The 13830-nt window shown below is 33.5% G+C and overlaps 2 protein-coding genes and 1 long non-coding RNA gene across 4 annotated transcripts; 2 read left to right on the plus strand and 1 right to left on the minus strand.

Annotated features, from left to right (window-relative positions):
• Positions 1-8929: 8929 nt before the first annotated feature.
• LOC108851734 (uncharacterized) lies at positions 8930-9937 on the minus strand. The gene is made up of 2 exons (XM_018625198.2): positions 9396-9937; positions 8930-9297 (listed from the first exon to the last, which is right to left on the minus strand). Exons 1-2 carry the CDS (start codon positions 9833-9835, stop codon positions 9279-9281), a joined length of 459 nt encoding a protein of 152 aa, XP_018480700.1. The 5' UTR covers positions 9836-9937; the 3' UTR covers positions 8930-9278.
• Positions 8985-9411, plus strand: LOC130510557 (uncharacterized). Its single transcript, XR_008944243.1, has 2 exons — positions 8985-9128; positions 9338-9411. It is a non-coding gene; the product is annotated as an uncharacterized LOC130510557 (long non-coding RNA).
• A 1322-nt stretch (positions 9938-11259) lies between the features above and the next one.
• Positions 11260-13824, plus strand: LOC130511527 (uncharacterized). Of its 2 annotated transcripts, none has more exons than XM_057008609.1 (3): positions 11260-11689; positions 13524-13557; positions 13645-13824. In XM_057008609.1, exons 1-3 carry the CDS (start codon positions 11396-11398, stop codon positions 13719-13721), a joined length of 405 nt encoding a protein of 134 aa, XP_056864589.1. In that variant the 5' UTR covers positions 11260-11395; the 3' UTR covers positions 13722-13824. The 2 variants fall into 2 exon arrangements, with proteins under 2 accessions (XP_056864589.1, XP_056864588.1); XM_057008608.1 differs by having other exon boundaries at positions 11267-11726.
• Positions 13825-13830: the final 6 nt, after the last annotated feature.

The raw sequence follows: 13830 nt of genomic DNA on the forward strand, positions 1-13830 counted from the left end.
CTGAAAATGTATCCTATCGTTTCATACAGAGGAAGAACAGATAAATAATGCGACATATATTTTGATGCATCAGTGTGAGTGTCAGTACAAATCGTAAGGTGCCCAAAGAGAATCTAGCGGACAAGGCCGTCTCGAATCTAACCGGAACCACGGTTTACCACTCCCAGACCAATGCAACAAACTACCCGGAAAATCGTATGTCCAAAGCATCTCAACCCTCCGTTTCTTCTACTTGGAATATGAAACCTTTGGAGTGAGCCAGAGTTTTTCGAAATTCACTGCATAGAGAAGCAAGCGATGCATCCGAGGGTAGAAAAATCCAATATTGAAAAAAATATATATATAGTAGAGTAAAATAAATATATCTCAATTTACTTTTTTTTTTTGTCATCTGATAGATTAATATTAGATCAAACAACATTTTACACAGAAGCAATTTCTATCTTTTGAGCCAAAAGCCAGCAAGGTAACATGTACCACTAAATATATCTCAACTTACTTTTTTTTTTGTCATCTCGTAGATTAATATTAGATCAAACAACATTTTACACAGAGGCAATTTCTATCTTTTGAGCCAAAAACCAGCGAGGTAACATGTACCACCCGGAACCAAAAGAAAAACATAACACAAACTAACAAGGACAAAGGAAAGAGTGTCGAGAGGCAAAAGAGTAAAACATAACTTCAAACGAGGAGTGCTTAACCTTGCACTCAAAGACGAGTTTACCTAACGGGGACTCATCCACAATTAACACAAGATGAGAAGATCAAGGAGATAGATTAGAAGCACACGAACATCACCAAACACATAAACCGAATCGAGAGAGGTTAGAATCCTTAACCGTCGCTGTATACACCTTTCAATCCCAACTACAACTCGCCATTAGACCTTGAGAGGGCTCTCTACACTCCTCATACGCACCATCACCCCACAGCGAAGCCTATCAAAGCTTCCCGCACACGTTTTATTCACAGCCGGTAACTGGATAAGAACCACTCCAAATCCAGGACTATCACACTCACATAGGCGGCAATCGACCAAGACCAACAATGAAGCCTTCGCTTCCAAATACAACTATCTCCTTTCAATCCTCTCAGAACTAAGGTTGAGTTGCAAAACACTCTGACCATCAAGTATCAACAACCACCGGAGTTGACTCAAATGAACAAAGGCAACGCTCTCACGCCTGAACAAGACGCCAAGCCACAACCGCAGCTAAGCCTCACGTACCCCTTCTCAATGGCCACTACTGCTTGAACCAGAGAAGAAATAGAGGGTAGATCATGTTTCTAAACTTCATACACCAACATCGACACCAAGCCTTAAAATCCGGAGGAGATCGACAGAGAAAACGATGCCCTCACAATACCCTAAAATCCGACTACCACAACGACTCGCCACATCTACAGCCTCGCCACGATACTAGAAAAGGAGGAGTCACCACCGGAGATGCGATCATCACAAGCGGAGCCGCCGTCGTAGCAAAACCCTAAACCAGAGAACGCAAGCATATCGGGAGAGATAGAAGGGATCGAGTAGCAGCAAAGAAAAAATGGACTAATATTAAAGTCGGATGCCTCCGACGTCGTCACGCGCTTGCACGCGCTACCAACGCCGGAGCTGCAACAAGAAGCGTTCTGTGGTAGTCGAGAGAAAAAAGTTGAAGGAGAGAGACCAGGTTGTGCACTTCCACCAACCTTCTTAGCTATCTTCTTTTTTTGATCTCAATTTACTTTAAGTTGCATTTTATGTATCCAGTAGTTATAAACTGTAAATGATGTGTCACTTTGTAAACCTTAAAGAAACTTCTGCAACTGGATTACTTATTTTGGAATCCAATGATTGATGTAGAATGACCAGTTCCACTAGTTTCATGAAAAATACCATCTAACGTGAATGTAATGGAGTGAGAATTCCATCATTTTAAAAAAAAAGTTATAAATAAAATACAAAGCAAAATATTTTGTGAAATTTTGATAAGGAATAAATGGAATAAAATATTCTATTTTCTATTACATTTTATTCATTTTATTTTATTATGCTCTATTCAATTTATTCATTTTCTTTATTTACCAATTACATCTTTCAGTACTCACTTTTTTTGGCAACAGTATCACCTAATCTAAATGTATTTATGTAAAAAATCTGAAGTTGTACCAAAACTAATGTTAGGTTTTACTTTGATCACTACTTGTATGATTCACAGGGAAAATTAATTTTTAAACTACTGCAAACCAAACGCAAACCAACATAGGAATCAAAATCTATTGTTTTTATATGTGCATTTCCATAAAGACGGGAATGTTATGAGTCTATTGAGAATTTGGATCTTCATTTACATAATTCACATTTTATTTATTAGTTAATATTTGTTCGACAGTTAATGTTGCACTATAACCCTTACCCATCCCCTACCTTTGACCAACTATCCGAAAACTCGGTCTGGTCTATTGAACCAAACCTAAGTAATAGTGTGTATTTGTGTATTATTTTGGGATTTTGATGTGAATTAATAACTTGAAAACTAAAGCAAAATTATTTAAATCTTTAGTAGCATACATACTTGAAGTAAAATCACTAATGATTTCTCAGCTGAATGCATGTGATATTAATTAAAAAGTTATAATTCAGCTGGAACAGGTCTTGTTAGTTAAAGATCATTTAGCACACAACCAATATTTATATCTCAAGCAGTGTGTAATTAAATCTTTATAGTAATTTATTTACTAATGCGACAAGGTTTAGATTTTTGGATCGACTGAACCCATGATTCATGATTTATGTCTCATGAGTGGTAGATAGTATGAACATTACTTTCATGTGAACTATGAACATATGTTTCTCTTTTTTTGTGTTTAGATTTTGGCTCTAATAGAAAACGATAAATAAAAACACAAATAATTACACTGTTTCAAATCCAAAGCTAATAGCTTGTATAACTATTAGGTGCATGTAGCCCACTTAACACATTGTCATATTCTTCTTATATGAAATAATTTTAATATTTTAGTTGGAAAGTTAATAATTTCTCAATATTATAGTTGAAATGTCTAATTTTTTTAAAAAATATTTTTCATAAGAGAATGATGTTGTTAGGAGAGACAAAAACGTTTCAATGCAACTTCACATTTCACTATTGATAACAATCATGGATGGTTCATATGTCGTTTGCATGACTATAGTGTTTATATTTAAAAATAGTGGAAAATGATTTGGACAATTCAGTTAAATGTATTGACTTATTCGTAACACAAGATTGTATCTTAGAAAAAGTTTCATATCAATGTAATTTGTTTTCTTTTATGAACCGACCAAAAAACTTCATATGCTATCATAATGTTCAAGTACAGTGCACTACTCATCGAAAGAGACTTTATTCTGTTTTATTTGATTATTTTTAGACTATGTTATCTGGTCAATTACTCCTTGATTAAATAACATATATATACAATTGTTTTATTAATTTGAACACTACTTCAAAGGTACATATGTAAACATATGCACTGTAGAGATAAATATTTTGGGTAAAATTTATATATCAGAGAAGTAAAATTCATTTATTACATAACTAAATCTTGTTTAGTTATTTCATTGAGTAAAGAAAATGGTGTTCTTTTTGGTAAAATTTCAAATTAAAAATGGTGTCTTTAACAACAAAGTATCATCACTTGGTTAGCACTACTCATCCAAAGATTTTATTTTGTTTTATTTGATTACTTTTAGACTACGCTATTTGGTCAATTACTCCTTAATTAATAACCTATATATATATATATACTCAAAGATTCATATGTAAACATATGTATTGTAAAGATAAATATTTGTTGGTAAAATTTATATAACAAATAGGTAAGATTCAATTTATTACATAACTGAATTTTGTTTAGTTATTTCATTGAGTAAAGGAAATGGTGTTAATTTTGGTAAAATGTCAAATTAAAAATAGTGTTTTTAACAACAAAGTATTATCATTTGGTTATTTTGGATCTAGTGATCATCTCATTTCCTAATCTTTCGTAGATTGTCGACAGAGTTTATATATGTGTATGTATGAACATACATGTATGCAGAACTAACAAGAAATTATTGTCTGTCAAGTTATTAAAAGGAATTTATGGAATTATCTATGTAATTTTAATTTACCGACTTGATGACACACATATACTAAATTTTACTCATCATGGTGGGACAAAATAATAGAGTATAATACTTCTCTTCATGTGAAATTGAAAGTAAATTTCAAAATATCTGGCCGCAAAATGTTTGGGGGACTACAAACAAAAATCCTAAATGGCAGATGGTCAACATGCAATGTCAAACCTTATGCTCATGTTTAGTATTTAAACCACAAACATTTTATTATCTTTTTTTTTTTTAAACACAAACTTTCATTAATTTTCAAACATACTACAATCAAGAAAGGAGTTTAAACAAACTCTACCAACAACAAGCAATACAACATACAAACTAGATATAGAGATTCCTCTGAGATAGAATGACAGCGAATTTGGAGCGAAGCTCGAATGCGTCCGAACAAGGTTCGCAGCACTGCTGGAAGCTTGAGAATTAGTCACTTTGAATTGTGATGTTGACACCAAATCCGCACCTCGGAATATCGTCGAAACGAAACCCGTTGCATCTTCAGACCCCGAACGAACCGGTACACAAGATAGCAAAATAGTTATAGATATGGATAAACACTTCCATTTAACGTTTGGAAGAGAAACACTCCTTAAAAAGGAGGCAGTGTATAAGACGGTTGGTCCCAATGAATCCACTGGTAAGTGATGAAGTAGAGCTTTCTTTGCATAAAAGAGATACAGAGTTGTGTGCAAATCAGCTTCGGTAAAGATCCCGGTGACTCCACCGATAATCTTTAGACAAGTAGTCAAAGAGACTAATAATCCCCACACAAATGTGAGCTGTGAAGCCAGTGGGTTGGGCAAGTAGTCACATATACAACCTATTGAGTTTAACAGGTCCATAAGTAGCTCATGATATCCCAACCCAAAAGACGTGAAGTCATGACGTTGTGGGAAACTGAACGGAGCGGCAATGGAACAGCGACGAGGGAGGAGAGGAGTGGCGGTTGTAGAGCGGTAAGGCGTAGCGGCCGTGTGAGCTGGTGAGCAGGTGATGAAGAGTGGAGCTTCACGGTGGCGAGGAGTTGTGAGAGGCAGAGCTTTATGGGGAGTCCCCCATGAAAAGCGAGATCCGGTGAACTCGTGACCGACGAGAGCAGATCCGTCGTTTCTCCACACTGAACGAAGGTTATTGGGGTGAAAGAGGACGGGAATAGAGTGGAGAGCACATGAGACGGAAGTGTTGTTGGTGGTGAATCTTGGACGAGCTTTTCGGGAATCCCCGATTAACAGTGCTGTTCCAGTGAGTATGCCATAGTGACCATAGACTGCGATGGTCATGGTAGACGACGGCGTGACCCAACCCAGAACAAAAGGTTTGTAACAGAGAAACATTGAAACAGAGTACGAGTATAAAACGGATTGAGAAGAGAAGGGAGATAAAAGCAGAATGGGTGAGGGTTGACGCCGGCGAGCTCGTGCTCCACCGGCGTCGGGATTCAAGCAGATCTGGGTTGTCTCGGTTATTGTGCCTGAGAGAGTTCAAAATTCAAAAAACGACCAGCCGTTTACTTTTTTGTTGTATTATGCACATTGATTAAACATTTTATTATCTATTTGATGGTTTATACATATAATTGTATGAAACAAAAAAAATTCTTATACTGTATGAAATTACAATATCTTTAGGTTTTCGTTTTCAACAACTCATGCAGTTTTTTCAAACTGAATTTTATTGAAATCTAGAATATAATGAAATAACTATATCCACTCTTCAAATCTATCATAACTTAAAATTTCTTAAGTCCACTTATTACCTACCAAGTACTCAAAAGTATCTACCGCGATGAGTTTTTGTACCCAAGTCTCTTAACATAAACATATTAATATGTTAACAGAAAATTAAAACTTAATGCTGTAAAATTTGTTGTGTCATATAAAAAATAACGCCGATAAAAAAATTTCTCAAATAAGATGTGATTCTCTTCTTGAAAATCGAAGCTGATACTCTAAGGCTAGATCTGATATGGTGGTCCATTTTAACAAGGCCAATATTTCTATGAGAATACTAATCACTAGTGCAGTGTGAAGGATTTTAGAGGTGTAAGGTAAACTTTGAAGAGAAACTTATTTACAACTATAGTGAAAATAATTTTCATAAAACGATAATATCATCTTCATCAAATATACAAATCTAAAATTGTAAAAAATCTATTACGAAAATATGATAATTATATTATATAAAAAATACAAAAATTCAGAATATAACTTAGTCGAACTCTCATTGGAAAGAATTTTTTAATGTAAGTCTAAACTAGATTAGAAACTGTTTTAAATTTTGAGATCCTGAATATACTAATCAAAGGCCTGAGACAAATGCTTTTTTCAATTCTAATCACATACATCTTCAAATGTATGGCAATAGCATTGAGAAATATTAGCATAACAATATGTTATTCCGTTAAAGGACCTAATATCGTATTATATTTCCTATTTCATTGTTATTAACATCCACTATTGATGAACAACTAATTGTGTGTTTAGTAATTGCTATTATATGCCTTGGTGTATTGTATAACACTCAGAATGTACTTTCATCGAAAAAGGTAGTAGTTCACATGATTAGGCATGCATTTAAGTTCTTTGTTTTTATGTTGGTTGAAAGAAACACAATAGGTGCTTGCTGACTCATTTGGAATCATCACTTATCCACGCGGCCCAATAACAAATACCACACCGTCACACCGACACCCTCCAATGCACTCAGAAGTTCTTCGAACGATTTCAAGATGAGATCACACACCCCAGAAACACTTTCATTCAGCAAAAGTAGTCAACCAAATTCGGGAAAACGTGCTATTTCTCCACGAAAAGTATCGCATCCTCCCAGATGTCTCCCAAACTATGACCTCATCTTATATGTCCACGAGATAAAAGTTCGAAATCTATTTTCCCATAGAACTTTAGAAAACCTCTTATATCTCTCCGACATATAAGTTGAAGATCCTTAACCCCATAAAATCAAATTTATCTAGTTAAACCTATAAACCAAAACTATTTTCGTTAATTAAACCCGATTAAAACCTGATTTAGATCTGATTGCAGTAATTAAACCAGATCCAAATCAGGTCTTTATCTTTCTTTTCTTGTTTAATTACTGCAATCAGATCTAAATCAGGTTTTAATCGGGTTTAATTAACGAAAATAGTTTTGGTTTATAGGTTTAACCAGATAAATTTGATTTTATGGGGTTAACGATCTTCAACTTATATGTCGGAGAGATATAAGAGGTTTTCTAAAGTTCTATGGGGAAATAGATTTCGAACTTTTATCTCGTAGACATATAAGATGAGTCATAGTTTGGGAGACATCTGGGAGGATGCGATACTTCTCGTGGGGAAATAGCACGTTTTCCCACCAAATTCCACAACATAGTCAACATATTTAGAATAATTAAAGGGTCGCTTTTAGTATCAAATAATTTACACACATGAACAGTCCCCTATATATTAATCCTGGAACATTGCAACATTATTTGGTAGGCACGTGTCATCATGAGAATTATTCTAAGGATTGTTAGAGAAATAAGTTGGTCCATCTACACATATATTATAGTTTTTATTAAATAACTATTAAATCAATTATTAATATACAAAAGAATATTCTCTATTGTTTCCTTAAATAAAAGCTACGGAACTTCCTAATATGATTGACATATATATCACCATTAATGATTATGAATAATAAAGATTTGATAATAATTTTTTATCCTCTATACTTATCGTTTAATTTTATTTGTTAAAATAAATTAAACAATCAAATTAAGCATATAATAATAAAATTTTTTTTTTTTTCTTATATGTTGTATTTCGAATTTTTTAAAATGATTATAAATTACTAAAAATGGTACAAGCCTCACATTGAAAATTTTGTGATCAATGGTAACTTTTTTCAGTTCAGCCTATCGTTTTAATGGGTCTGGAACATTTTTTAATGATTAACTAAATAAATCATGTACATAAAAGAAAGAGTTTTGGTTTAAAAATTGTTGCATACCCAAAATCAGTATGAACCATCGTCACTTTCATTTAAAATTTGGTTACAATAAAAAATATATGATTGGGAAAAAAATCTGAATCCAAATAACCGAACCAAATCCAATCTACAAAATAGTATAGAACTTTAATCAATTTGGTTAGATATCTGAACATGTTTAAAATTTTGGTATCTAAAAATCAGAACTGAACCCGATTCGGACCAAAATATTTTGGGTATCCGAGTATATTCGAATCAAATTTATATACTTAAATATATTATTTTAAAAAATTAATATCTCAAAGAAATATACAAAATACTTAAGATGTTTTTAAATTGTCCAAAATATTTAGAAATATATAAAAATAGTAAAAATTATATATTTAAAATAACTAAACATTACTCATAATACCAAAATACTGAAAATATCTATTCATTTTCTATCCAAATATTTAAGTTAAACCAATTTTTATGTTAAATTTAAGTTTTTTGGTATACATTATTCAAATTTATATGTAACATATTATTTTTATTTTTATGTTTTGAGAAATTTAAAGTATATATGAACTTTAAGTTTTTAAAAAATTAAATGGGTTATCTGAATCTAAAACCAAACCGAACATATAAAAATTCGAACCAAATTTGCAAAGATCCAAACCGAACCTAACCAAACCAAATGATACCTACCCACATGTGATCCCTAATCAAATGTAAAAAAAATTATTGATAACAAAAAAAATGTATTATTTATTTAGATACAACATATTTAAAAAAAAAGTTCATCCCGCGCAAAGCGCGGATTATCATCTAGTTACGATGTAAATGCGAATCTTTATATTTCTGAATCATAGATTCAACAAAACTTGCCAAATAATGAAAACTCCATTAAATAAAACCCACAATCTCCTATCCATTTCTTTATAATAACTTTTTTTATATTTATTTAATAGAGATCAAAATCACAACTTTGCTATCAGCAATCTTGAAAAGTAATATCAAACAAGTCAAAGGTACTTGAGAGAGTTTCGGCCTCAATATGGTCCCAGATTCGATTCTCACTGGCCACACGGATATGAGTCCATTGTTTTCGACTCATTTGAATGTCCAGCAGAGGGTCTATCCGTGGGCTATACCTCCACCCGGGGGTTAGGCTTGTGTCATCATTGACCCGGGTTTAATCTTTTTTTTTCAAAAAAAAAAAAAAAAAAACAAGTCAAAGAATTTTGATTCTCTTTTATTACAAGGAAAAATGATAATTGTTTTGGTTATTCAATTACCTAACAACAGGATAAACAGAGACAACCGCTGGCTCAGCTGGAAGCTTATTAGCTGTGTCGTGGTGCGTGAGTTTCCCCTGAGACTGCGCCATCAATATCGTCTTGTAAATCTCTACAAGCATTTTCTCATCGTACTCCTTCATCTGACGACCCGACTCAAAACCGGATCCACCGTATCCAGAAGCTCCTACGGCCCGTGAGTTCGCCAACTTCATCATCATATTAACATAAGAGTCCCGTAACCAGACCAGAAACTTCTTAGCCGACGTTCTTCTGAGGATTTTCAGTTTTGGCATAATCTTGATCTTCCAAAGGCGTTTCTTCTTGGTCGGATCCATTTTGACCCGTTTTCCATTCCTTCGACCCGCCGTTGATGATCCATCAAGCTTCTCGTATCCTTTCCACCTCCGCCAATACCTTTTTGGCGTTATCTCCATCATACACTCTATCTCTCTCTCTTTCTCCCTAACCTATACTTTGTATATATCTTTTGAGAGAGAGACAACGAATGAGGAATTATGAGAGAGAGAGAGAGAGGTTGGGGATTTATAGTAATGACTACGTATAGGGTACACCTAAATAGCTAAATCTACAGTGTGTATGAAGCAGCAAACACGTGACTCGTAACACGGCATCTATGTTATTTTTGGGTTATACTTTTAAGTTATTTTTGGGGTTATTTTCAAAACATAATGGTTAACTTTAGTACTCATTCACTTGTCAATAAAACATTCCAACCTTTTCTTGTTAATTAATTTCCAACGTATCAGACGAATTTATTCAAATACAAAACGAATGTTCTTTAATAACGATGAAGCAGCGTTATTGTTGATTTATATGTTGTCAATATAACGATGAAGCAGCGTTATTGTTGATTTATATGTTGTCAATTAGAACTGGACAAAAAATCTGAATCCGAAGAACCGAATCCGACCCAACAAAATAGTATCAAATTCGAATTAAAATTGATTAAATATCTGAACGAATTTAAAATTCTGGTATCTAGAGAATTTAAACTGAATCCGACCTGAAGTAAAGTATTTTGGATATTCGAATATCGAAATAGACTTATATACCTAAATATTAATGATATTTAGATTTAATATATATTAAAAATCTAAAGTATATACTATACTTTTAAATTATCTAATATAATTGAAAATATATATAGATAGTCAAAATTAAATATCTAAAGTCGATAAAATATATTCAAAATACCAAAAAAACTTGAAATATATATTGATTTTTCATTCAAATATTCTAAGTAAACCAATTTATATGTTAAGTTTAAATATTTCAACATATGTTATTCAAAATTATATGCAATATATTATTTTGTTTAGAAATTTAAAATATATAACGAAATTTTTTAAAAATTAAAAATTTAAATGAATATCTGAAACCAAATCGACTTGCAAAGATTTGAATCAAACTCTAACCGAAATTTAAAAATACTTAAATGAAACTGAAATTCTTGATCTTAAAATCTTGAAACTCAAATAGACCTGAACTGAATCTGGATAATATAAATATTCATTCCAAATAGATCTGAATTAAACCCAAATAGATACCCAATAGTATCGGTGACTATTGTCTTTGAAGAAATGATATTTAAGTAATTTCTCAGCATTGCTCTTTGGGTTGTATTGTAACGGACATTAGTCACATTACATTAATTGATACTCCCTCTGTTTCAGAAAGATGTATATTCTAGGAATTTTTTTTGTTTCAAAAAGATGTATTTTTCATGTTTTCAAAGCATATTTTGTCAACTAATAATGAAAAAATTATGTGTTTCAAAAACATTAATTGCATTTCTTGAAATCCTATTGGTTTAAAAATATAGAAAATATAAAATTACAAAAAATTATGCATTAATAACTAAGTTTTAATATGCTTTCTTAATAAGTGTGAAAATCCTAAAAAATGCATCTTTAAAAAACAGAGGGAGTAAGCATTAAGCGCAATGGCGTTTAGCGGAGTTGGCCGCCACTGCAATAATGGCGATATATGAGGACACTACCATGGGTCCATGTGACAACCATCCACCAAATTCTGACCGTTGGATCTCTATCATTTTCATTCCTCATCGCAAAGTGGTCAGCATCCTCCACTACCACCAAAAAAGCTACCACAGTCTTAGGCTCTGCTCCATCTCCATGAAACTACTCTGTTGTACAAGTCGGCCATTCATTACCACTATTGTCCTTCAGTATGACGAGATCACTTCTTCTTTAGTGAAGAGACCATCCTCCAGCTCTGCCGCAAAGGAGATCATCTCACCATTAGAGATGGTTCATTCTAATTGCTCTCAAAAACCCTTTCATATAGGTGTTTCAACGTTGTTTTCGTATAATATTATTTCGAACAACAGTTTTAGGGAGCCAAGTGAAGCTTCTTTATAGATTTTCTCACCTTTTCAAAACATTTATCCTTTGCTTCATTGTAATTTTCTTTCTTAGTTTTTTTGCCATCGAGTACTTTTCTTCCGGTTGTACTAGTTTAAGCTCTTGAGACCCTAGTATGGCCCTGTTCGTTTCGTGATCTGGACGCGGCATCCAAACGCAGACGCTGACCGATGTTCGTTTGATGCGAAATAGAGGTTAAGTTGGACGCAGCATTCAGATATATTTTCATAACTCATCCAGATATTTCAGGATTTCTGGATGAGGTTTTTAAACGTTTCCAGAAACACTAAACTCATCCAAAAGTGTTAAAAGTCGATAATACCTTTAATTTATCGTAAGAATTAAAAAGTTTTACCTGATTTCTTAAACCTAATTTTTTTCCGGCCAAAACCGGAAAATCGAGTTTTCCGACCAAAACCGCAAAAACCGAGTTTTCCGGCCGAAACCGGAAAACCGAGTTTTCCCACCGAAATCGGAAAACTAACCCAAAAACCGATTTTTTCACCAAAACCCGAAAATCGAGTTTTCCCGCCAAAACCGGAAAACCAAGTTTTCTCGCCAAAACCGGAAAACCAAGTTTTCCCGCCAAAACCGGAAAACCGAGTTTTCCCTCCAAAACCCAAAAACCGAATTTTTCCACCAAAACCGGAAAATCGAGTTTTTCGGCCAAAACCCAAAAACCGAGTTTTCCCGCCAAAACCGGAAAACCGAGTTTTTCCTCCAAAACCCAAAAACGAATTTTCCACCAAAATTGGAAAACCGAGTTTTTCGGCCAAAACCAGAAAACAGATTTTTCGGCCAAGACCGAGTTTTTCGTCCAAAACCGGAAAATCGAGTTTTCCCGCCAAAACGGGAAAACCGAGTTTTTCGGCCAAAACCGGAAAACCAAGTTTTTTGGCCAAAACCGGAAAACCGAGTTTTTTGGCCAAATCCGAAAACCGAGTTTTCCCACTAAAACCCGAAAACCGAGTTTTCCCGCCAAAACTAGAAAACCGAGTTTTCCCTCCAAAACCCGAAAACCAAATTTTTCCACCAAAACCGGAAAATCGAGTTTTTCGGCCAAAACCCGAAGACCGAATTTTTCGGCCAAAACTCGAAAACCGAGTTTTTCCATGGGTAAACCTATATCCATTTCATGAAAACATATTTATCTCTATGAAAAGTTAAAACATGAAAAATTTATTTTATTTTTTATAAAAAATGAAAAATTTTAATTTAGTGTTAATTTTTATTTATCTCTGTTTTATTTGTAGTTAAACATATTTTTTTACAAGTTAGTTTCACTTTTAGATATAGTTATATATATGTTTAGACAAAAAAAACATAAGGTGTTTTTGATCATTTGACATAAAACTTATTCATATACAAAAATACATAATACAAAACGAACATAACTGCATCTAGATACAGTTTCGAGACGCATGATCCAAGATTTGCAGAATCGCGAACGAACAATATCTGATTGCTGCATCCAATTACTGCGTGCAGATGCCGCGTCTGGAATTCTCATCCAGTTCACGAAACGAACAGGGTCTATATAACTAATGGTTGCACACAAAAAAGAGGGTGAATGATATACGCATGTTGTATATGTCCAGTAGAGTATTATCTCAATGCATAATATTTTCCGAAATCATTTAGGAGTAGTATTTTGTTTGTAAGTTGGTAGTGCTATATTTTATGTGCAGATATCTAAATCAAATTTAATTGAATGTTTTAGGTGGCTCCTGCCGCTACATCAGTCCGTTTCATGGGTACGTTAATATAGTTATCGTCGGGAAATATTTGACTTTTTATAAAAAGCCAGACATTAATGAGCTTACTGAGCTGTGATTCATCAGATCGATATATTCCCTCGATGTGCTCATCGCCGCACGTGGTAAGTGCTCATACATATGCATGCACACAGTATGTGTAAGTGTGTAACAATAAGTCCGAATGGTAAAAGATAACATGCGCGCGGGATATATCTTAGTTCAATAATCAGTGCAATTATAATAGTAACAAAAACATATGATACATAGATC

The sequence above is a fragment of the Raphanus sativus genome, chromosome 4, assembly GCF_000801105.2.
Source record: "Raphanus sativus cultivar WK10039 chromosome 4, ASM80110v3, whole genome shotgun sequence".
NCBI classification, from domain to species: Eukaryota; Viridiplantae; Streptophyta; class Magnoliopsida; order Brassicales; family Brassicaceae; genus Raphanus; species Raphanus sativus.

Excerpts from the sequence above, each read along its gene's own strand:
- LOC108851734 (XM_018625198.2), bottom strand. The coding sequence starts at position 9,835 with ATGATGGAGATAACGCCAAAAAGGTATTGGCGGAGGTGGAAAGGATAC.
- LOC130511527 (XM_057008608.1), top strand. The coding sequence starts at position 11,396 with ATGGCGATATATGAGGACACTACCATGGGTCCATGTGACAACCATCCA. Across the intron at positions 11,727-13,523 it reads TCAAAAACCCTTTCATATAG|GTGGCTCCTGCCGCTACATC; the intron begins GTGTTTCAACGT and ends TGAATGTTTTAG. Across the intron at positions 13,558-13,644 it reads TACATCAGTCCGTTTCATGG|ATCGATATATTCCCTCGATG; the intron begins GTACGTTAATAT and ends GTGATTCATCAG.